General features: G+C 41.1%; 1 protein-coding gene across 2 annotated transcripts in view; it reads left to right on the forward strand.

Annotated features, from left to right (window-relative positions):
• RASGEF1B (RasGEF domain family member 1B) overlaps positions 1 to 25,584 on the forward strand; it is a 560,362-nt gene that overhangs the window by 393,961 nt on the left and 140,817 nt on the right. The window contains exon 4 of one of the 2 annotated variants that reach the window (XM_057547295.1): positions 20,996 to 21,079. The exons of the other annotated variant lie outside the window; for it this stretch is intronic. Within the exon in view, the coding sequence (XP_057403278.1) occupies positions 20,996 to 21,079 (84 nt within the window). The remainder of the gene's footprint in view (positions 1 to 20,995; positions 21,080 to 25,584) is intronic. 2 annotated transcript variants of the gene reach the window in all.

Raw genomic sequence — 25,584 nt, forward strand, 5'->3', positions numbered from 1 at the left:
GGGACAGACTCAACACACTGAGGGTAAGGAACTCAGGGACAATGGGCTGACCCCTGGCTGTGGCTGCTGATGTGAGTCGTCATCCCGGATACTCACTTTGCAAATCTCTTTTGCCATTTATCTCATCTCATTGAAAATAATGGTTTACAGGCTTGTTTCCTGGCCTCCTGGAGGTGGGAATCAGTAAAGATCTCGCTTCTGTTCTGGTTTCTGGCACAGTTACCATCAAACATCTCCTCTGGCGTAGTTGTTGGTTCACACCCCGGGAGCTTCCCAGATGAGATTAGAAACTGGCCCCAGACAGGGAGGGCAGGGAGAGACTGAAGATAGAGGCAGACCGCTCCGCTTTGGTAGGTGGTGATTTTAATAAGCAAGAGAACTAACATAGAGCTGTGTCTTGGGTGGCCGTAAGATGAGTAGATCTCCACGCCTACCCACCAGAATCTTAACGTTTATATAGAGGCCCATCTTAATGGGGTTCAGCCACATACACAGTCCACATGGTCTCAACAACACACTGCTCTCTTAAGGCTGAGTCCTTGAAGTAGCTTTGGCTGTGAGAACAGTGGGCAGAACATTCCAAGGACAGGGGAGGGGGTGGGGAGCCTCCGATTGCTGGGGTTCAGCTCACAGATCAATCAGTGGTCAGGGACTTCCCTGGTGGTACAGTGGTTAAGAATCCGCCTGCCAATGCAGGGGACATGGGTTTGATCCCTGGACCAGGAAGATCCCACATGCTGTGGAGCAACTAAGCCCATGCGCCACAACTACTGAGCCTGCATGCCACAACTACTGAAGCCTGCATGCCCTGGAGCCCGTGTGTGCTGCAACTACTGAGCCCACGTGCTGCAATTACTGAAACCTGTGCGCCTAGAGCCCGTGCTCCACAACAAGAGAAGCCACCACAATAAGCCTGCTCACCGCAACAAAGACTAGCCCCCGCCCGCCACAACTAGAGAAAGCCCGTGTGCAACAACGAAGACCCAATGCAGCCAAAAAAAAGAAAAAAATCAGTGGTCAGGTCCTCTCCATGACCTCTTCCAATAATGGTCAAGTTGCCAAATGGAGTGTGGTGAAGCACAGAAACTGCCAGGACCAATAGGGTCTGGCCGTTGACTTGTCTCTTCTGATTTACCTTCTCAAGGTGACTTGGGGGGAAGTGTTTGTTGTAGGGATATATATTGCTTTAGTATTCTCTTTAGAACTGAAACTGGACAGCTCTCATGGTACAACTCTAGGGGGTGATAAAGAACACTCACTCACCTTCTTTCTGTCTCTCCTTCTCTTTTGGGACCCATCTCCGAGTGTCCGCTTGTTTTGCTTTCTTTGCTATGAGGCTTTTTTTTTTGCTTGCTCATAGTTTCTATTGCCTCATAATTTTGAATTGCATGTGCCTTTGGCTTGCCATGAACCATGCTTCATGGCTTTTTTCAGCTTCAATTCATAGCACCAGCTGGTATACTCTGTCTGCATGACTTAAGTCAAACTTAGGAGACAGAGAACTTAGTCACCCCAGCTCATCTTTTTTTTAACACCAGCAAACCAAAGGCTTAGCTTTGCTCAGGTTCTCACCATTAGCTTAAGTACCTGAAGCCTGGATGGTAGGAGGAGGGAAATAAAGAAAAGGGATTGTGTGTATACAATGTAGTGGCTTAGATATCAGGGGCTGAGGGTGGGAAAATTTCCCTCCAAAGATGGTGTAGGTGAGGAGACATCAATTGACATCTCTTATTTGGAGAATGAGATGAGTCCTTGAGGGGGAATTGAGAGTTAACTCAAGAGTTTAAATATCATCCCTAAGTGCTAAGTGTCAAAAGTAGGCTTGTGAGGGAAAAAATGAAACCAATATTTAGCAAAGTCCAGCAAAGTCCAGTTAGGAACAGAAGGCAGTGAGCTGTCTGAGGAGGAGTCAAAGGAGCAGCTCTAATGGAGGCTGATCTATTTCTTTTCCAAGCTAGCACCTGCCACTACTATTTTATTGGGCAATGGAAGAAATAGGGCAAGTCCTCAAGGTCATACACATATAGAGAGATGTATCGGGCTGATCCAAGATAAAAGCTGAAGGGAAGCTGAGGGTTCATATAAATGTAGGTAGTATGCTCCAATGGCCCTCATTCATTGAAGACTTAACTCAGTACTCGGTTCCAGGCATTGTCATAAATACTGGGAGTATGGCAACTCTTCCTCACCATTGACACTCCCTATCCCCCTTCCCTGGTCTATTTTTGCTAATACCACTTTTAACTTTCTGAAATGCTACCTATTTCACTTACTTTTTTTTTTTTTTTTTTTTTTTAAAGAGAGACCCTCTCTCTGTATGTATCCATATACCACATTTTTTTTTTAAATTTATTTTTGGCTGTGTTGGGTCTTCGTTTCATGCGAGGGCTTTCTCTAGTTGCGGCAAGCGGGGGCCACTCTTCATCGCGGTGCGCGGGCCTCTCACCATCGTGGCCTCTTTTGCTGCGGAGCACAGGCTCCAGACGCGCAGGCTCAGTAATTGTGGCTCACGGGCCCAGCTGCTCTGCGGCACGTGGGATCTTCCCAGACCAGGGCTCGAACCCGTGTCCCCTGCATTGGCAGGCAGACTCTCAACCACTGCACCACCAGGGAAGCCCCACTTACTTCTTTATTTTTTATTCCTCCCTGGAACCTGAGATCCATGGTGTCTAAGCTCTGTGAGAGCAGGGATGTTCTCTACTTTTTCAGTGTTACATTTTCAGCTCCAGGAAGTGCCTTGTTGAAAAATAACTTGCTTAATAAATTAATGAATTCCATAATTTATCTGTGTTACTTGTGCAGGATAGAAGAGAGATCATATTCGTAAGTCAGAAACTATCTGAGTGTTCCCTGGAAACATTGATGAGGCATGTATACATTTCTGTATTAATTAGAGGATTTTCCTCTCTTATTGGGCATAAATATGTCTCAACATGTTTACCAGTATATTAATCAGTATAGACTACAGTATGCTGTGATAACAAATTAGCCCCTAAATCTCAATGGCTTAACTCAACACGATGTACGCAGTGTTGGGTAGCAGGAGGTTCTGTTCCATAGAGTCACTCAGGAACCTAGGCTAACAATGTCTCCACCATTCTTTGACGCTAGCACCTCAAAATGGTACTTCAGAGTTTGCTGCTGCAAGAAAAAGGAGAACAAAGATAATTTACAATGCTCTTCATGTTTGCTCACAGCTTGCTCCTTTCTCTAGTAGGACTACATCTTTTCCCAACATGACCTCACGGGAGGCTGGGAGGGCTTTCTACATATCCAGGAGGCAGAGGAGAACAGTTACAGTAAGCACACATCTCTAGCACAGCCAGTGACCAATACTGTGGAACTATCACTAATGTTTAACATAAAAAGCCCTTGGAGAACACAGAATTGACTTTTTGGGTTAAGTTGTTTGGTTTAACAAGATTTGAAATACAGGGCTAGAAATAAATAATGATAATTACATAAATGTTACTGCATATGTATGAACAACACTTGAAGCAATTTTTTCAGTTAATTAAAGGAAAAAAATCACACAAAGATGCCAAAAAGTAGTCACTGACCCACTCAAGTAATTGGGTCAAGACTCTCTGGCCTGTTGTGAAAATTTGTATCTGAACCAGTTCTCTCAGTACTCATTTCCTTTCCTCTCACTGAGAGGGAATTTGTTTTTATCTGCTCTTAATGTGAAATTGCTCCAGCAGAATCCATCTTTCTGAATAGAGATGTCTATTTGAACCTGACCTCCAAGGCCCCATTAAGCAGGAAAAGCGAGTGCTTACTATCTTCTAAAGACAACAGATTCTGGCTTTTTATCTTATTGTGAAGGAAATTCCATCATACGAACAGTCACTGACCTTGAACTCTCAGGCTTGGCAAGAGGAGTTGTGTGTAGTCTAAACAAGCTCAGTTATCATAAATTCACCCTACGCTTCATGGGAGATGTTTGCAGAAACTGGTTGTAGGAGCAGGCAACTGATGAACTTATATTGACACATCATAATCACCCAAAGTCCATAGTTTACCTTAGGGCTCATTCTTGGTGTATAATAACATGATAACATGTATCCAACAACATATAGTGTTACACAGTAGTTTCACTGCCCTAGAAATCTTCTGTTGTCTGGCTGTTGATCCTCTCCCCTACCTCTTGGCAACCACTGAACTTTTTATTGCCTCCATAGCTTTGCCTTTTCCAGAATGTCATAGAGTTGGAATCATATAGCATGTAGCCTTTTCAGATTAGTAATATGCATTTAAATTTCCTTCATGTCTTTTCATGGTTTCATAGCTCATTTCTTTTTAGCACTGAATGATATTCCATTGTCTGGATGTACCACAACTTATTTATCCATTCACCTACTGAAGAACATTTTGGTTGCTTTCAAGTTTTGGCAATTATGCATAAAGCTGCTATTAGCATCCACATACAGGTTTTTGTGTGGACATAAGCTTTCAGCTCCCTTGGGTAGATACCAAGAAGCATGATTGCTGGATTGTATGGTAAGGGTATGTTTAGTTTTGTAAGAAATTGCCAAACTGTCTTCCAAATGGGTTGTACCATTTTCCATTCCCCTGTTGCTTCACACCCTCGCCAGCATTTGGTATTGTCAGTGTTCTGGATTTCGGTCATTCTAATAAGTGTGTGGTGGTATCTCGTTGTTTTAATTTGCATTTCCCTGATGACATATGATGTGAAGCATCTTTTCATATGCTTATTTGCCATCTGTATATCTTCTTTGGTGAGGTGTCTGTTAAGATCTTTGGCCAATTTTTTAACCTAGTTGTTTTCTTATTGTTGAGTTTTAAGAGTTCTTTGTATGTATTTTTTTTAACATCTTTATTGGAGTATAATTGCTTTACAATGTTGTGTTAGTTTCTGCTGTATAACAAAGTGAATCAGTTGTATGTATACATATATCCCTATATCCCCTCCCTCTTACGTCTCCCTCCCACCCTCCCTATGCCACCCCTCTAGGTGGTCACAAAGCAGTGAGCTGATCTCCCCGTGCAATGCAGCTGCTTCCCACTAGCTATCTATTTTACATTTGGTAGTGTATATCTGTCAATGCTACTCTCTCACTTCATCCCAGCTTACACTTCCCCCTCCCCGTGTCCTCAAATCCATTCTCTACGTCTGCGTCTTTATTCCTCTCCTGCCCCTAGGTTCGTCAGAACCATTTTTTTTTTAGATTCTATATATATGTGTTAGCATACGGTATTTGTTTTTCTCTTTCTGACTTACTTCACTCTGTATGACAGACTCTAGGTCCATTCACCTCACTACAAATAACTCAATTTCATTTCTTTTTATGGCGGAGTAATATTCCCTTGTATATAAGTGCCACATCTTCTTTATCCATTCATCTGTTGATGGACACTTAGGTTGCTTCCATGTCCTGGCTATTGTAAATAGTGCTGCAATGAACACTGTGGTACATGACTCTTTTTGAATTATGGTTTTCTCAGGGATATGCCCAGTAGTGGGATTGCTGTGTCATATGGTAGTTCTATTTTTAGGTTTTTAAGGCTCTTTGTATATTTTGGATAACAATCCTTTATCAGGTATATTCTTTGCAGATGTAGTCTCCCAGTCTGTGACTTGTCTTCTCATTCCCTTGACATTGTCTTTTGCAGAGCAGAAATTTTAAATTTCATTGAAGTCCAACTTATCAATTATTTCTGTCATGGATTGGTGCCTTTGGTGCTATATCTAAAAAGTCATCAACATACCCAGGGTCATCTAGATGTTCTCCTATGTTATCTTCCGGGAATGTTATAGTTTTGGATCTTACATTTGGGTCCATTTTGAGTTAATTTTTGTGGAGGGTGTTAGGTCTGTGTCTAGGTTCACTTTGGGTGTGAATGTGGATGTCCAGTTGTTACAGCACCATTTAAAAGACTATCTTTGCTCCATTGTATTTTCCCTTTGCTCCTTTGTCAGAGACCAGTTGAGAATATTTATGCTGGTCTGTTTCTGGGTTCTCTATTCAGTTCCATTGATTTTTCCCCCATTCTTTTGCCAGTATCACTCTGTCTTGACTGCTGTAGCTTCCTTCTAGTGATTTTCATTTTTATTTGTAAACACACACACACACACTTCTGGAGATTGAAGCAAATGGGCATGGCTGCAGTTTACAGCTGCTTTGAGTGTAGACTATTTTCAAATCAAATTCATTGTCAGAGTGTATGAGAATTCTCAGACCCTCAAAATCAGGACACATGCATTGGACTGACATAAGATTACAGAAAGCAGGTAAACACCTGCAACTGCCCCATGATTTTCACTAAATTAACACAATTCAGAGCTACATTTCGAGTATGTAGATGGTACCTTCAAAAAGTAACCAAGCAAGTGCATCCTCTCACTCCATGACAAGGTTTAATATTAAGCTGAATTCTTAGTTAATGTTCAGACTAACACTGACCTTAGCTAGATTACAAATTTCAGCCAAAACAAATAGATTTCATGAGACCAGAGTTCAAATTCAGTCAAAGAGCAGGGCGAGGGACTTCCCTGGTGGTGCAGTGGTTAAGAATCCGCCTGCCAATGCAGGGGACACAGGTTCGAGCCCTGGTCTGGGAAGGTCCCACATGCCGTGGAGCAACTAAGCCCGTGTGCCACAACTACTGAGCCTGTGTGCCACAACTACTGAAGCCCGCGCACCTAAAAGCCTGTGCTCCACAATGAGAGAGACCGCTGCAATGGGAGGCCTGTGCACTGCAATGAAGAGTAGCCCCCCCTCGAAGCAACTAGAGAAAGCCTGCGTGCAGCAACTAAGACCCAACGCAACAAAAACTAAATTAAAAAAAAAAAAAAGAGAGAGAGCAGGGGGAATCTCCTGGATAAAAATTGGTAAAACAACTCTTCATATGAATTCTGTCATGTTTTCCATTACTCTCTCATCTGTTTGGTGGTTAGGAACAGAAAGTTCTTTGTTCTTATCATGCCAGGTCAAGGTGAGTCCAAGTATAGACCAAATGTAATGATAAATTAAGGTAGATCAACTTCTGTTTTTCTTTTCTTTTTGCTATTTGTATACACACACTAATATTAAACGGTAAATCCTGAAGTTAAAAAAAGAAGGTTAAGAAGAATATAGTGGCTGGGTTGCCATGTTTAATTTGTATTTTTAACTTTCTCTAAGACTTTAAATAAAGAAAAGCCATTAAAATCATACCTTGCAGAATAAGGAATTAGAGGGAGGGTGACTCAGAGAAACAAAACATCGGGCTGGCACATGAAACACCTAAATACTAGGTTCCAAACCAGCAGTGGTGCCTCATCCTCTGAGTTTCTTAGATGGATTTTTGTTTAAATTCAGATCCTAAATGGATTGTTTTCCATCAAGAGCTGAATTCTACTTCAATCTGTCTTTATCTCTCAAGTGCACTTTTATGATTCAGAAGTCATTTTATAATATTTATGATTATAAATTAAATGGAGACACTCAGGAAGAATAAACTGTCCAGAATATTGAGGGTCAGGAGAGTGTTACTCGAATACTATTAGTGGGGTTTATATTTTCCTGGTGATGCCCCAGTGGGTTTTGCATCTGCTACATGTCTGCCCTTCTCCAGAGGAAGATGCCTTTCCCCAACAATTGGAAGGCGTTTCCCTGCTCATAAATACGACTGAGGATGAAGTACATGAAGGTGTTCAGACTTACCTGGTGTAAGCTTGAACTTAATGACACAACTTGTATCTAGCAATCACTTGTCAATTATAAGCAGCAGGCAGCAGATGATACGGTTACTGTCTGCTGGATAGTAATTTTTAGAGAGGAGCAGTTCAAAAACAGAATTGGTTTAGGAAACAATGTAATTAAATAAGCAGCCAAGAGAAAAATATTTCAACTCTTCTTATTGCCCTACTCTACCCCTCTCTATTTGGCTGACAGAAGTCTTTTCTTAGGGGTTGATTGTTACTACCAATTTCTAAGTGGATTCCAATGTTGCCTTTTGATGTGACATGATTTTATAACAGCAGCTACATGATATGCCAAATCTATTCAATTTAAATTGTTTCCTTTAATGTTATCTATGTTTTAGAATAGTAGAAACTTAAGAGAATTAAGGGGAATTCCACCGAAGGGGGATCCTCTTTATTTTAATAAACTGTGCCTGTATCAGTAACACTCTATGGCAATCAAACATCAAAAAACTACCACCAGCATAACAACAGCAACAAGGTCAACCAACCAACAAACCAAAACACATCAGTCTCATAATCGTAAAATTCTCACAGGTTAAATCAGTTCGATATTTTGAACTGAGTCAGATTTAGTGTTTATCTGTAAAAAATGAAACAACAGAAAACAATTATATTCCTTCTCTACTCTGTACTCACTCTGAAGAAAAGGGCATCTTTCAAAGAAACACTTTAGATGGTGAAGAAACATATACTCTTTACGACCTAGCAGTGTTCTGACCTATAATGTTTTAGAAAGGGTGTAAAATATTTTATGAATATTAATTACCATTATTACCTAAGACTCTGTTTAGCAGAGCTGGAATGCAGCATCAGTATCTGCCAGTAACTGAAGAATATTGGCAAACAGTTTGTAATATGCTCACCACTCCCTGGAATGTTCATCCTCAGACACATCTACCTCCTTGCCTAGGATGCTCTACAACGGACACTGGGAAAAAATAAAGAATCCAGGAAGATGGTTGCTGCTATTTGATGTCATTTAGAGTTAACAGGATCTGCTCTAAATGTCCTTCTAAATTAATCAACTCTTTTCTTAGCTTTTAAAAGAGCAGTTATCAGTGTGATATATTGGTGAACAGCATAGATTTTGGAGGCAGACAACGTTGGGTTCAAATTCTTGTTTTATCATTGTATATAGATGATCCTAAGCAATTTACTTCAGTTTATTAAATGCCAGTTTCCCAATCTGCATAAATATTAATCATACTTACTTCACAGGGTTTTGCCTAACCCAGTGCCTGGTGTATCACTGTCGAGTGAGAATGATTAACTAGGGTTATCTCTGGCTATCTTGCTATCGATCTAGGTGTGTGTGTGTGTGTGTGTGTGTGAACACTTAGGCACAGTATCTGCTTAGTAAGTAATCAATATAAGGTAGTTACATAGTGGCCTCAGGGTCTTTCTCCTCATTACTCTTTTTTTTTTTTAAATTTATTTATTTATTTATTTTTGAGTGTGTTGGGTCTTCGTCTCTGTGCGAGGGCTTTCTCTAGTTGCGGCGAGCGGGGGCCACTCTTCATCGCGGTGCGCAGGCCTCTCACTATCGCGGCCTCTCTTGTTGCGGAGCACAGGCTCCAGACGCGCAGGCTCAGTAATTGTGGCTCACGGGCCCAGTTGCTCCGCGGCATGTGGGATCTTCCCAGACCAGGGCTCGAACCCATGTCCCCTACATTGGCAGGCAGATTCTCAACCACTGCGCCACCAGGGAAGCCCTCCTTGTTACTCTTAACCTGTAACACTCCCCTCCAGGTTTTCCCACGTGTCTTGTGAAATTCTTATTTGCAAGCAGCAGGAACCAGCTCTGGCTAATAGAAACAGAAAAAGAAATGTATTAAAAGACATTTCTAATGAAAGTTATATAATGTTATAGGTCAATGTCACCTCAATAATAAATAACTAAATAAAAGACACTGCTAAAGGAAGTCTAAGTTTGGTGAAGTGCATGTTGGTACAACCGCTTTGGAAAACTCTTTGGCCTTGTCTACTAAAATTGAGTATATACAGAGTCTGTGATCTAGCAGTTCTTCTACCACATAGAAAAAATATACATATGTGCACCAGAAGGCATGGGTAAGGATGTTCATAGCAGTACTATGTATAATAGCTCCAAACTAGAAATAATACAAATGTCCATTAACAGTGAAATGGATAAATTGTGATATATTCACAGGATGGTACTACACAGCAATGAAAGTAAATGGACTATAGCCATGCACAATGCCATGATGAACCCCCAAAAAATAATGTTAAGGAAAAGAATGGAGATTCAAAAATATATATTCTGGGTAATTTTATTCATATGGAATTCAAGAAGGCGGGGAGGGGCAAGTGTGGGAAACTGTGGTGTTAGAAATCAGGATAGTGGCTTCCTTTGAGGAGTGACCAGGAGGAAGCATGGAGGAGATTCTACCTGGATGGGACCTTGATTGGACCTCAGGTTGCTGAGCAGGAGACCATCTTTCCCAGGGGAGGTAGAGAAAACGTCTATCCTCCTTGTCCTAAGCGATCTGGGAAGCCACAGACGGTCTTGATTAGAGATGTGAGAGGAGAGTCAGACCCACTAAGGGACAAGGGGCAGAGGTGACTCCATGTCCTAAAATATATCTGCTTTAAGATTTGTACCTTTCATAATAAAATTTCAGATTAAAATGTCACTGGCATGCATCCTCTCTACTAAAATACCACTGTACATTCCATTTCTTTGTTTGCTTGAGAGAAACTAACGTTTGTGTGATACTATGCATTCTAGTTTTTAAGTCATGCTCTTCGGCTTTGTCTCATGTGGAGTATTGCTTTGGGAATTAAAGACAATGTCAAACATAACCTCAGTCACTGTGCTGACCAGAGTGGCCATTCATAACAAAGCTCTGAGGTGGGCAGGGCAGGTAAGAGAAAAGTTGTAGCAGTGTCTTTACTTTCTTTTTGAGGAATCAAAAAGAAAAAAGGCTCAAACCCAGATCTTCTAAACAGACACTAAATTCTGTGCCCTTCAACCTGAATGCAATTTGGATAATGGTTCACAACTTCTAATAAAGAAAACCAAGCAGCTGATTTAATGATTGAACACATTACACATGATGCTGTGACAAGAACCCCACACCAGATGCCTCCCTGAGCAAGTCCAAGTAGGAGTCACCTCTGCTCTTGTTCTAAAGTCCAGCCCAGAGAGGGCTGTCCTGCCATCAGGAAAAGCTCATCTATTGATGAGTCAAGAACTACTTCCATAAAACACCATTCTTGTTCCTGAGAAGTATAACCATAATAACATTTAAATACCTGAAATAATACAAATTGCATGGTATGGAGTCTACAATGTGGACAATTTTAGGATTTTTTTCCCTATTAAACTGGAGATTAAAATGGGGAAGACTGCTTCTGGCTTATAAATCAATGTGACGTGTAACACATGACAGGGAACCCCAAGATGCAGTGATGGGGCAGATGCGGAATCTGGTACCCCACTGCTTCTCTCTCAAGTGCAGTCATTGGTTACTCCTCCTCACTCTATTTCTATCAAAACCTGATCTTAAGAGATTATTCTCCCTCAGTCATGTTCCCCTGATTGTGAATTAAAACCAACATGCCATCTCTCCCAGGGAATTTCACACATTAAACCTTTTGCTAACTGTTAATTACAGAATGAATGTCTTTTCCTAGAAAAGAAATTTCAGGTGCAGATAATCAAAGGGTGGGCTTCCTTAACCTCTGCACTTGAAATTGTATCACCTATCTGCTCTCTGAGAGAATTAGGCCCATGGGTTATGGTTCCATTTATGATCTGCCAACTGACCTCACTTAATTTCTAGTAACACAAGAAATTTTAAGGATGACTAGTTAAGGGCTATATTGTTTGAAAATGTTATTACTGTACACACTTCTTAGAAATGTGAGAACAAAAGCTTATTCCCTTTTCTTTAGAAGTTGTATCTGAGTATAAAGGATGCATGGATATTTTCCTTTTTAAAATTATTTTAACATTGCATAAAATTTAATTAATATTAATAGATTTTTATCTTTGAGAACAGAAATTTTGTCTATGTAGTCTCAGAATCCAAAGCTTACCTTGAGCCTGTAGTTAGAGCATTCCCAGGTGCTTGGAACAGATGAAGCTCATGTATTTTCAGACAGATCATTTTTAGTGATTTTGGAATCCAATTTGACTATCTTTGTTACTTGTATTTTACCTGAGCTCCCGACTTGGAAAAAGCACTGCAATGTATCAAGTACAGTTTGTCATAGTCCTCTAACATTATATCAAGATAAATTTGCCTAAGAGTGTAATTAGGCCATGCACACTGTGGCAGTTATATATAGATAAACCAGTTTTTAAAATGCAAATAAAAGACAAATATCATATGTGGATATCATATCACTTATATGTGGAATCTAAAAAAAATGATACAATTGAACTTATTTACAAAACAGAAATAGACTCATAGAAAACAAACTTACGGTTACCAAAGGGGATAGTGAGGTTGGGGGCGGCAGAGAGATAAAGTAGGGGTTTGGGGTTAATATACACACACTACTATATGTAAAATAGGACCTACTGTAGAGCACAGGGAACTATACTCAATATCTTATAATAACCAATAATGGAAGAGAATCTGAAACACTTTGCTGTATGCTTGAAACTAACATAACATTGTAAATTAACTATACTTCAATAAAAAAATTGGTCAGGGAGGTAGCTTACTATTCCTTTAAAGATAAAGCAGTTGTATATCAATGACTTTTCCTTTCCACCTAAACTGATTAATGTTGTGTCCGTTACAATGTGTCATTAAAAAATAAAGCTTAAATTAATGTCACAATCATGAAAAAAAACACAGTTAGCATTTTGTTAGCAATTGAATTTTGTTAGCAATTTTTTAAGTGGTTACCAACAGGTTTGGTGATTGTCTTACTGCTGTTTTGGTACCTGGCCATGCTTAGACTTTCAGCAGGCCCCTTGGTTCAAAAAGCAGGAAAAATGCTGTTAAACATACTAAAATATAAAGTGTTTTCCTTTCTTCTGCAGTCTCTCTCTCAACTTGTCATGCTGTTCTTTATTTGCTACTTGTTGTCATTCTAAGTAAAGAAATATTAAATTATTAGTATGAATTTTATCATTTATATCTATATTGTACAATATCAGCTTTAAATGTCCGTATAAGAGTATTTAACTTGTATGCAGACAATGCATGTTTAGTAGCTTGTGCACGTATGAGTATTTCATTCTTAGCAGAACGGTGAACCCACTGCACACCAGGGTGTGTGCATGGGAGAAAGCCAAAAAATTTGGTGGCAGCGAAAAGTTTGAGTTGAGATAAGAAGGCAAGTTAAGGCCAAAATGTAGTACAAAATTTACATCAAAGAATAATGCATTTAAAATCAGGACTCTGAAGTGGTGAGCGCTCCTTGCGCCTTTTGGTGCCCAGGGCGTAACCTGATGCAAACGAACTGCCCCTCACCCTGCACCTTCATCATGTCCTTCCTTTCTCCTGGAGTCTGTCAAGTCTGTGCTCCTTGTCTCTACGTCCTCACTCTCTAGACGCCTGTCTTTCCTGGTTTGTGATAACAGTAGCCTAAACGTTTACCAAGCTTACAGTCTTTCCTCCTCTCAAATGCATGCTCCCATCTCCTGGCCAGGTAATCCATTCAAACACTATTATAAAAGAATCGTGGGCTTCCTGCCTGCCTTTCCAGGGTCATCTCTCTCCACGTCTGTCTCACTCTTTAAGATCTAACAGCCCCAAATGATCTGTGGTTCACATAAAAACTCAACATTTATTTTTATTTCATACCTCTTGCCCTTATGACATTTCCTCTTCCTGCAACACCATAAACCTCTTTCCATATCCCCAGGCCCTCCTTCCCCTCCCTGCCCCACTCCACTTCTTTGACTACCTAACTTTTGTTCTGTCCTTCTATCCTCAGCTCCTGTACTGCCTCCATCTAGAAGCCTTCCGACCATAGGAACTCCTCTCTTGGCTGAATTAGATGTTCCTCCTTTGCTCCCACTGCATCTTCTATATGAGGGACATCTTCTCCAATGTCCTGAATATGCACCACTCCTTTTGAATGCTATTTATTTATCTCTCTCCCCTACTAGACTTGGGGGAGCTCCTTGAGAGTAAGACGGCATCTTATTCTCCTGAATATCCCCAGGGCCTGCTCAGTGCTGATGTACAGAACGCTGCCCATTCAGACTTCTGCCTCTGCTTGTCACCAGTCACTGCAACATCTTCTCCCCAGTTCATTTGGAAACCTTTCCTACACCGACTGCCTAAAATCTCCCAAAATGCATCTCTTCTAAAGGCCCTTCCTCCTGATACTGAATCTTTTTTTTTTTTTCTAGGAATCTTTTTGTTAGTTTTCTAGGGTTGCCATAACCAACTACCACAGACTGGGTGGCGTAAACAACAGAAATTTCTTTTCTCAGAGTTCTGGAGACTAGAAATCTGAGATGAAGGTGTCAGCAGAGGTGGTTTCTTCTGAAACTTCTCTCCTTGGCTTATAGATGGCCATCTTCTCCTTGTGTCTTCACATGATCTTCCTTATGTGTGTATCTGTGTATAAATGTCCTCTTCTTATAAGGACCCAAGTTATTTGAATTGGGGCCCACACTGATGATCTCATTTTAGCTTAATCACCTCTTTAAAGACGCTACATCCAAATACAGTCATATTCTGAGGTGGTGGGAGTTAGGACTTCAACGTATGATTTTGCAATCAACTTATAACTTGCACTTACCCACTGATACCTTTCCCTAAATTTGGTGCTGGTCTCCAAGCAGCCCCCATCTCCCGAGAGGCAAGTTACAGCATCCCCAGCTCCTTCCCTCACTCCTGAAAAGCTCCATGTAATTATTTTAGATTTGGACCTCTCAGAGCCCATACTTTGGGATCATTTTGCACATGAAGTTGACCTCCAGTGATACATGGGAACTGTGGAGAACTATTTCTTCTCCTATGTGATGTTTTCTCATGTTTGAATAAATGATGACTTTGCATTTTCATTTTCCTTCCTATTTTTTCTGAACTCCTAGAGAATTTAGGGTTCGTATCATACAAGTGAATGGACTGTTGTATGGTGTCACTACCACATCTTGATTTTGAAGTATCAAAAAGATGTACAATTTTTATGTATTGTTGATTTGAATGTTTTCAAATATATTGCCTTATTGGATCTTCTAAAAAATAGCAAATTATATACTCTACTTTTTATTGCTAAAGAAATGTGGAACCCCAAAGAGGTCATATATCAAGTGAGTATCAAAGCTGTTCTCAAATCCAAGACTTTGGAATGGGGGGCCAGGGCGCTTTCTACTTTATCATTATTGTCTTGTTTATAAGGTCCTTCGAGCCAGACATATACTGTTTTTTTTTTTTTTAACATCTTTATTGGAGTAAAATTGCTTTACAATGGTGTGTTAGTTTCTGCTTTATAACAAAGTGAATCAGCTATACATATACGTACATCCCCATATCTCCTCCCTCTTGTGTCTCCCTCCCACCCTCCCCATCCCACCCCTCTAGGTGGTCACAAAGTACCCAGCTGATCTCCCTGTGCTATGCGGCTGCTTCCCACTAGCTATCTGTTTTACATTTGGTAGTGTATATACAGACATATACTTTTAAGATAAGCATTTTAACCTCTGTGGCCCTTAGTGTCTTCATCTATAAATATGAGGTTAACTGTGGCATGTTCCTCATAAGTTTGTTGTGTAGAAAAATGTGTGTGTGTATATACATGCATACATACATGATACATATATGATATATGGTAGCTGTGTAAACTGGTCCAATCCTTTTGAAAAGCAGTACAGGTAGAAAATAGCAAGAGCCATAAAAATGTCCATATCTTGGGTACAGGAACCCTATTCCCAGAAAAATATTCTAAAGAAATGATTCAAAAGACCAAAAAAAGTATATTTTCATAGGTATTAGTTACAGGGAAAAGTAGTTTGATAGTTCCTCAAAATGTGAAATATAGAGGTGTCTTATGATCTGGCATTTCCACTCCGAGGTGTATAAACAAGAGAAATGAAAACTTGTGCATGAATGTTCATAAATGCCTTATTCATAATAGCCCCAAAGTAGAAACAACTCATATGAATAAACAGATGCCTAAAATGTGGTATATCCATTCAATGGAGTTTTTTTGGCAGTGAACAATGATGAAGTGATGATACATGCTACAACGTGGGTAATCTTTGAAAACGTTACACTATATGAAAGTCACAGAAGACAACATATAGTGTGATTTCATTTATATAAAATGTCCATAATAGGCAAAAATATAGGTAGAAAGTTGACTAGTGGTTGCCTAGGGCTTGGGGAGGGGACAGGAGGGATGGTGAAGAACTCCTATTAGGTAAAGTGTTTCTTCTGGCAGAGGACACAAATACTCTAAAATTACATTCTGGTGATGGCTGCGCAACGCTGTGAGTGTATTAAGAAACATTGAATTGTGCACTTCAAATGTGTGGAGTGGATGGTATGTGAATCGTATCAATAGAACTGTTCTAAAAACTTCAAAAAAAATTAGGGAGAAAAATGGAAATAATCGAAATATGTATCAAGATAGCAAATACATTCTACTCCCATCCTGTTGATGGAACATGATGTAGTCACTAAATATTATAAACCCAAAGACTATGTAAAAACACAGAAAATATGTAACGTGACGTTAAATGGAAAATGTATAAGAGTGATGCGAAATGGCATTGTAGCTGAACATACATGCATCTGGATAGAGGCTGGCTGGAAACTCGGAGACAGGAGAGTATGGTGAAGGAGATGTGCCACTTTCTTTCAAAAGTCCCACTAATGGTGTTGAGTGTTTCGAAAGCACTTGTTTTAATGTTTCTTGTAATGGCAGCCTTGTGGTAGGTACAGGTGGTACTGACGATGCATAAAACATAGGAAAGGAAGGAAAAAGCACAAGGGACATTTTAAAAATTCACATGTAAAAATCTAAGAAATAGAAATTCAAATGCAAAAATTCAGCGGAGCATTTATGGGAAATGGGTATTGAGGGAGGTGCTGAAAAATGTATAAGCAGGTCAGGCTCTAACAAGATTCTGCCCAGAAACTTAAAACCCGGAATGCTTGTGAGGCTCTTCTCCCCCTGTGAGCCTCTCTCTGCTCACACGTTTTGAGGGGAGGGGATTTTCATATGCCAGAGCTGGTGTAGGTCTGTGATAATAACCCAAAGGAAGTAGGAACATTTAGCAGTGTGCACAGTTTACTTAAGTTCACCAAAATTGTACTGGAATGTGGAAAAAGGGAGGAAGTCTGGTCAAGCCTGAGTGAGTCAACATTCAATGGCCCTCCACCCAGCTCTCCTCCCTTCCCAAGGCCACCTCACCTCTGCGTCTGTGTGCTTGACCCTTGCTAAGAAGGAACTCCAGCTGGCGTGGGTGGGGCGAACCCAAATTCCTGTTCATTGGCCTCAACCATTAGGTTGGGGGGCCAGAGAGAAGAGGAGTCAGAGCAATGGGGTCTGGCCCTTCCTCTCTATATATCTATATCATGTCCCTTTTCAGGAACTTTCTCCTTCCTTGGTTCCCAGTGAGTGTTTGAAATATCACAGTTCTCTCAATGTCCTAGGTCCCAGGAACAGCTCAGGTTTCTGTGAGGAGCAACTAAACTGCGGTGTCAGCAGTTCTTTGAAAGCACTCTATAGATGGAAGGTGCAGCTGTTTTTATTCCAGGTAAAGAATGGGTGACAAGTTGAGGCTGGACAGAAGAATGGCAGTCTTTAAAGTAGAACCTGCTTCCATCTCAAAACAGATTACATTGTTCCTAGCCCTGAGGTGGGAGGAGAAGGGACAGACAGTTGATGGATATCCACTTCCATGTTTTCTGTAGGGTATAAGATCGAGATTTCTGAGGGAAGACGCGTTCTTTCCTTGGGAGTTATTAGGGTCGTTTGAGCTGGCCAGGGACGCACCCTTAGGCAGATGCCACCTGGACAGATTCCACTGCTCAGCCAGGTAGCTGAGTTGCCAGATGATCCCGGCATCCTTCCTCATCAAAATCCTAGATTATTTCTGTCCTTTGGCGCCAGGAATTGCCCTTATACTTCAGACTCCAGGGTAAACACTGAAGGTTGTAATTACAGTTCACAGCCTTAACCACTTCTTTGGTCTCCTTTTAGGAATCCAGTCTCAGAAAAGTGACCCCAGGTACCTGTCACGTGGAGAGCTCTGAGTGGTTCTGTAGCTTCTCAGGAATGCTCTGAAGTTATGATGGGAAGAAGATAAAGCGGCAGTTTTGCCCTTATTTTGCAGAGAGCTAGAGAGGATGGCCGACTTGCCTGAGGCTTCAACAACTTTTCTCTAATTCTCTCTTGTTCCACTTTGTCCAAGTCCATCCTCAGTGCCCTGTCCCCATATTTAGGTGAGTTAGATGGGGAACAACTCTTACCACTAGCCACTCAACCATCCAAACAGCAGCAACCCCAAACCCTGTGTGGAAAGCCTGAAATGAGGAAAGGAGATAGGGAAAGGGAAATAATATTTAGTAATAACTATATACCCCTGACTACTCTGTATTTTGCGTGTGAACCCATTATTTCAGAAATACCCTTTTATATATGGTGCAGAATCATCACATATTTTCCCACCACACAGATAATTTCTAGGTAAGAAGTCTATGCTTTGTGACTCTTGGGTTGTTTTTGTCTTAAGTATACCCAGTGCAATCGTATCAAGGGACTCTTTGGTCTAAAGAAAATCAAGCTCCACAACAACCTAAGAAAACGAGTTACATGTTGCCATAGCAACCGGACCAGCCTCAGAGGGAAGGGCAGAGTTTTTCAGATTCATCTTCTGCATCTGCAGATTGACTTCCTTGAAACTCAATCATGTGTCCTGATCATCAGCACTGAGCCTGTTATTTTCATTAAAAAAAAAAAAAAAGTTGCAGTCTCAGTTGATGTATTTTGGCCTTTTCCCTGGTGCCATTCAATGTCTTTTTATCTCTGAAAGGTGGGATTGGGTAACTGGATCCTTTGGAACTTTCATTCATGCATGCATTAACATGGTTGGGACCTAGGCCAGTGGGTTTGGTAGCAATTAAACTTTGATGGCTGGAACATGACCTGTGAAATGAGTTACTCGTCTCAGTTTAACTCCTAATGGACGGAAATCCATATCCCTCGGAATCCAACCATAACCCCTGTTTCCAGACCACGGGAAGAAGTCAGAGGTTTGAATGGCTTCTCCTGGGGGTAGACTGCAGGGCCTCTTCCTCAGGAATTATGCTTTGCATTTCCAGGCCACAGATAGCTCCACAGTTAGTCTCAAAATACCCTGCGAGATGTGTGTAAATAACACAAACCACATTTACAGGCAGGGCCACCCTGGTCGAAAGTACAAGTAATTTGCCCAGAGTAAGATAATTAGTAACAGCAGGGGTAGAGATTCCAGAGGGTCATACTCCATTCCTTTGCTAAGACCACTGAAAAATCTTCCTTTCACTCAAGAAACATGGCCAATTAATGGACAGCGGGAGGTGGGGATGGGTCAATGCTTGCTGATTCATTTTTAAAGGTCATTTTTATTTTATGGGGTTGTTGGTACCTATAGTTATGTTTTCTTTTCAATAACAAGTCTCTTGATGTTTCCTCTAATGACACTGAAAAATGTGTGTAGTGAGAATCAAAGCTGGGGGCTGGAGAGAGCCGGATCTGCTGGGATGTTTCTACATAAAGAAAAGATTCAGCTGACGAAAGGGAAGAGTGCTCTAATGGAAAGCACCTACATCTGTGTCTTAGTTCCTTCAGGCTGCTATAACAAAATACCACAGACTGGGGGGCTTATAAACAGCAGATATTTATTTCTCACAGTTCTGGAGGCTGGAAGTCTGAGATCAGTGTGTCAGCATGGTCGAGTGAGGGGCTTCTTCCAGGTCGCAGACTTCTACTTGTATCCTCACATGGGAAGGGGGCCAGCAAGCACCCTGGGACCTCTTTTACAAGGACGTTAATCCCATTCACTTCCCAAATCACTTCCCAAAGGCACCACCTCCTAATACCATCACTTTGGGGCTTAGGATTTTAACATATAAATTTTGGAGGGACACATTCAGACCAGAGCAATGCATGAGATCTGTGTTAGATTGTGAAGGATACAAAGATAACTAAGACATGAGTCCTGTCTTCAGTAGCTCACCTTCCCAGCAAATAGTGACAAGTACTCTAATAATAGTACAGTAAGTCCCCTAAATAGGAACGAGTTCAGTTCCGAGAGCACGTTCATAAGTCCAATTTGTTCCTAAGTCCAACAAAGTTAGCCTAGGTACCCAACTAACACAATCGACTATATACCGCTGCTTTTACATTTGCTTCCAGACATCCTGGGCTTGAAATAAAGATACTGTACTACTGTACTTTATACAATACTGTACAGTAAAGTACACAAAAGCACAACCACTTGTAGAGGATGTACGCACATTACAATGTATGCCAGACACGTGAACTAACTTACGTGATTGAACATGCGAACACATGTTCGCATCTTTGAAAGTTCACAACATGAAGGTTCATATGTAGGGGACTTGCTGTATGTGGATCCTGTATTAGGGAGAAATGTATTCTGACTCTCACCAGAGCAGAGGAATATAGAGAAATGTTTCTTAGGGAATCTGAGCTGGGCTTTTTAGGACAGGTAGGAAGTCATAAGACAGACAGTGAGGAAAGGATCTTTTAGGAACTAGGAATAGTATAAACAAAGGCATAGATTGGAGTCTATTTAAGAAAAACCAAATGTGGCTTGAGGTTTAGGTTAAACTGTAAGACAGAGTTGGAACTAAAGCAAAAAAGTGAAAAAGAGCCACATTTTGGAGTGTTCTGAAAAGCAGGTAGAGAACTTTGGACAGTATCCCATATAGAATCAGATATTTGAAAACCAGAAGTTTAACTGTGGTCAGTGTTTTTATGCAATGAGATGAGATATTAATAAAGTTATTTTTTAAAAAAAGATTCACATAGTCTAATCTATGTTCTAGGAAGATGCCTTAACAGATTAGGCTGAAAATATTCTGCACTTTTGTCAGCATTCCTTCAAAATGTCATAAAAGGTTTTGTAATATAACCCTGTAAAAGGTTAAATGAGTTTGCACAGACTGCAAACTGAAGATGCCTGTGCATAAATGCTGACTCAGGTATTTCAAGTGACAACCATTACGGTTAAGTGCTTGAGGCACTACTGTGGGAAGCAGGGAAATGGCTTCATGCAGCAGAAAGGCCAGCCAAGTCCCTGAAATCTCTCTCTCTCTGTTTCCTTTCTCATAGGAACAGCAATGGAAATCTTCAATGTACAGCAGCATTACTCCAATCTGCTTTACAAGCCCTCCAATTGAGAAGCCAATTGGCAAAGTAAGAATGAATTCATTTCTTGTTGAACAGTATGATTTGAGCCTGTTGGCTCTTCTTTCTGTTTGTTTTGAGCTACCTGGGTGACATAATCAAATTGATCTCATAAAAGTGGCTGATAAAAATCCAAATTTTGACCTATTTGGTTTGCCCTAGTTGCATTTGCCCTAGGCAAAATGTTGAGCTGAGTGACATTGATCTGAGATTCCCTGGCCTCAGCTTCTGCCCCCACTTGCATTTTGATGATGTCCTCCCCAACTCCCTTCAGTGCCCTGCTTTCTCAGCTCTTTGACCACCTTCCCCGCCTATCAGAACTTATTAGAAAGAAAGAGGTGGCTTTTAGTCATTTACATTGTAGGAGAGGGAAATATCCTTTTTCCTCTTCTCTTCTAGGCTTAGTACCTGGGGTGATGGAAATTAAACAAAACAAAACAAAAAAAAATGGGTAAACAGGAGGAAAGATTTATTATCATGAATAAAGAGGCCTTCATAGAAAAGAAGTGAAGACCCAAAGAAGCAATTGTATTTGGGGCTTATATACCATTTTAACAAAGAGTGATTAACTGTGGAGAAGTGACAAGAGAAAGGAAAAGGGGTTTGGGCTTCTCTGGGCCATAAATTGTGAGATGGTAAATATGTGGGGACAATTAATGGAAGATTAAGTGTTATTTCATAAGGTTTGTTATGCAAACTCACGTTGGTAACTTTTCTATTGATAAGAATCATCTCCAGTGATTAAAAGTCATCTTCTTCCTGGTATGGGAAAGAAAGACACCTTTACAAATTTATGTTACCTTTACAAAGGGAAATTTATGTTCTACTTTTAGACAGAAAGGGAGAGGGCAGAGAGCTTTTCCTACATCTGCTCTTTCTCAATTGCCTTTGGCTCAAGATAATCCTTATGCTGAAGTGGCATATTTTGGTGTGCAAACTCTGATCTGCTTCAACGTCTTAGTGTGAAATCCAACCACCATACTATCTCTTTCAAACATATTTGTTATTTAAATTATGCTCTGGAATGAAAGACTTTGCCTCTAGAAGAGAATTACAGGTATTTGCCTGAACTGCAACTGTTCTGAACCTGAAATCACACCCATCAGTCCCACTAGGGAGTGTGGAGCTGGATGATTAAGAGTGTGGGCTTAATGGCGTCCAGCTGCCTGGGTTCAAATCCCGGCTCCACCGTTCACTGGCTCTGTGACTGAGCAAATCACCTGTAAAGAGGACTTCATAATAATACTGCCTCACGGGACTGTCATCAGAATTAAACAATTTAGGGCTTCCCTGGTGGCGCAGTGGTTAAGAATCCACGTGCCAATGCAGGGGACGTGGGTTCGAGCCCTGGTCCAGGAAGATCCCACATGCTGTGGAGCAACTAAGCCCGTGCGCCACAACTACTGAGCCTGCGCTCTAGAGCCCACGTGCCACAACTACTGAAGCCCAGGCGCCTAGAGCCCGTGGTCCGCAACAAGAGAAGCCACCGCAATGAGAAGCCTGCGCACAGCAATGAAGAGTAGCCCCCGCTCACGGCAACTAGAGAAAGCCCGCACGCAGCAACAAAGACCCAACTCAGCCAAAAATAAATAAATAAATAAATTTATTAAAAAAAAAAAAGAATTAAACAATTTAATATAAATTCACAAGAGCAAGGATTTTTTTAACCCATTTTGTTCACTGTGTATCCAAATACTCAATGAATTATGCAAATGAGTTGAATGAATGAATAAATGAAATGCTATACACATGGTAAACTTAGAGGAAACACGTGCTCAATTTGCTCATCCCAAGAAATGGGAGCTGGGGCGTGTTATATGTCAGTGTTACCGAGTCCAAGCTTGCTCTGCTCACCTCACAACAGGCCAATAAATCGGGAGACAAGGTGTTGAGTCAAGGAATACGACTTTATTCGGAAAGCCGGCAGACCGAGAAGATGGCAGACTAATGTCTCCAAATAACCATCTTATCAGGGTTTGGATGCCAGTTTCTTTTATAGAACAGAGAGAGGGGAGGAGATGAGGAAGTAAAGTAAAAAAAGGCCGTAAGTTTTGCAAATATCCCCAGGAATGGCCAGCCTCCAGGATGGGATGTGTTAATTTCTTCTTTCTTGCAGCCATCCACAGGTGGACAGGGTCAGGATGCTTCCCTGAACAAAGGCACTTTGGTTTAACATTTAGGCAGAGGGGCAGGGTTCCCCAAGGCAGGCCATTACATATAGACATTATCCTTTCAGTGAACAAAAGCAGCGGAAAGAAAAGATTAAAAAAAAAGAAACAGATCCAACACATAGTCAGAATTGGGTCTTCCCTGTTACATCAGGAAGGGAGGCAAAACTCTGGCGAGTTTGTCAAGGACACTTTCCAGGCACACCTTAACTGAAGGGCCAGTCTACCTGGGATAGCAGCCACCTTCCTATCCTTTGCTACAGTGGTGCGTCTCTGGACCACACACGCTCCAACGACTCGGATGAGACATGCTCACTGTGCAGACAAGTCAAACACAAACAAAAGTTCTTTCAATAGGGCTTTTCTCTCCAACTTATATATATGTGGGCAGAACTGAAGCTTTTGTAGTTTTTAAAAGGAAATGAATCTATTTTCCCAGCAATTCCTGGTAATTTTGCCTTGGCGGCAAGTCCTGCCAAGACAGCTTTCTGCAGGGTGCAAACTCCCCGTCGAACAGGAAGTCTCCTGCCCGCTGTCAGCCCGCTGAGGTTTTGCAGGCGTAGCAGGGGAGCAACCCAAGCTTCTAGGGACTGACTTTCTGTACTTCGGGTTCAGTAAGGTCTGCACTTCCCCTCTGCTGACTTCAGTTCCAAGTAAGAAGAGTATCCTTTGACCCAACGATTAAAACAACAAACAAACAAAACACTCCCTGAACATCACAAAATGTGCTGGCAACAGCTCCATTTCACTGCCTTCCCCTGGCCTCGGTCCCCTCCAGCCCCGCCTCCTTTGACTTTATATAGGTTCTAAACAGAACACCACTCTGTGGGGATGGAAAGAAGCTGTTTCAAAGACTGAGGTCAGAAGTCCGTGAACGCTGGAGGGGTCTTTTCTGACTAAATTGCACTTCAATCCAATAGATAGTCCTGAGTTTACTGGATGTTTTCCTAGACCTGATTAGAAACACTAACAGCAGTATAGAAACGGTAGAGAGTAACTTTGGGAAATGCTTGTCAGAAAGCAGAAGGAAGTCAAGTGCAGTATGACCATTCTTGGTTCAGTGATATTTTGCTGTGTGTTCCTCAGGTCTCCCTCCCTGCCAGGGCGGAGTGAGCATGTAGGTGTCTTTCTGCACAGTGACACTAGGACTGTCCTGGGGTGAGTGGGGCTGCTCCCAAAGGATACTCTTGCTCTCTTTTCTCCCCATAGCTCTGGCTTCTGGGCTTAACACATGTTCTGTAAAATACTCTAATGAATTCGTTTTGCAATCAGCTCTGTGATCCATCCACCTGGAGGGGAAAATGATTCCAAATATGTAAGAAAGTCAAGCTTTAATTATAGGGGTCAATGGAAGCCAGCATTGTGGGTGGATAATTAAAACCTATGGTTAATCTGCCCAGAATCCAAACTCTCTTCCTCACTGCCAAGAAACTTTCTGTTGGGTAAAAAGCTGCAAGCTGGACCCAGAGGCAATGTCTACCACCCACATTAGGGTGAACCAAGCTGAACCAAGGACCAGTGTTTCCTTCCTATGGGTGGTGGAGGGGAGGAAAGGTGTTGAGAAAACACCAGTTGGAAAACAGAGGATTCCCATGTGAGCTCATAATAGAAAAAAGAATATTTCGGGGCCAACTCCAATCTTACCATTAAATGATAACTCTTTTCATTAGTGGTTATGATTAGAGGATAGGAATAAAGGAGGGAAACTTCCTTCTTTTCAGGGGAGAAGCCTTGGAAATCACTCTGGGCAACAAGCAAGCCTGGGATGTGTGATTATCCACTCTCAGACATAGAAGAGTTTCCTGTTTTATTTTACATAATTGGAATCAGAGCCTTTTGAATGGAGCATACAAATTTATGTAAATAAGAATGCAAATGATAAAAATATGTGTCTTGGGATTTCCTGGGGATGACCTGGCAGCTTTTTCTTTCTTGACTTTGCAGCAGCTAAATATTGTTGTGAAAACTCAGGATGAACTTATTTCCCCAAATGCCACAATGTTATAAGTAGAGGACTTTCTTTGTAATTTGTAAGAGATACTCTGGAGAATGAATTAAGACAGACTACTTTAATGTATTTGACAGTAAACATATTCCCCCCAAGAGGTTGCACAGGCTAACAGTAAATGCAAAAGGGATTGGAGAATTTCAATAAATTAATGGCAGATTCAAAGTGGACTATTGAAAGGGAACTAGAGAATAATGATGGAAACAAAAGCAGGGATTTAGGGAGATAGGTAACATTGGAAGATGACATAAAATTCAACTTCCAGGCTCTCCCACAAAATTCTCACTGGTGCTGACAAGACAGGAGAGTGGGCTGAGAGAAGTATTAGTTCAACTCAG

This window comes from Balaenoptera acutorostrata, chromosome 5 (genome assembly GCF_949987535.1).
Source record: "Balaenoptera acutorostrata chromosome 5, mBalAcu1.1, whole genome shotgun sequence".
In the NCBI taxonomy this organism is placed as follows: domain Eukaryota; kingdom Metazoa; phylum Chordata; class Mammalia; order Artiodactyla; family Balaenopteridae; genus Balaenoptera; species Balaenoptera acutorostrata.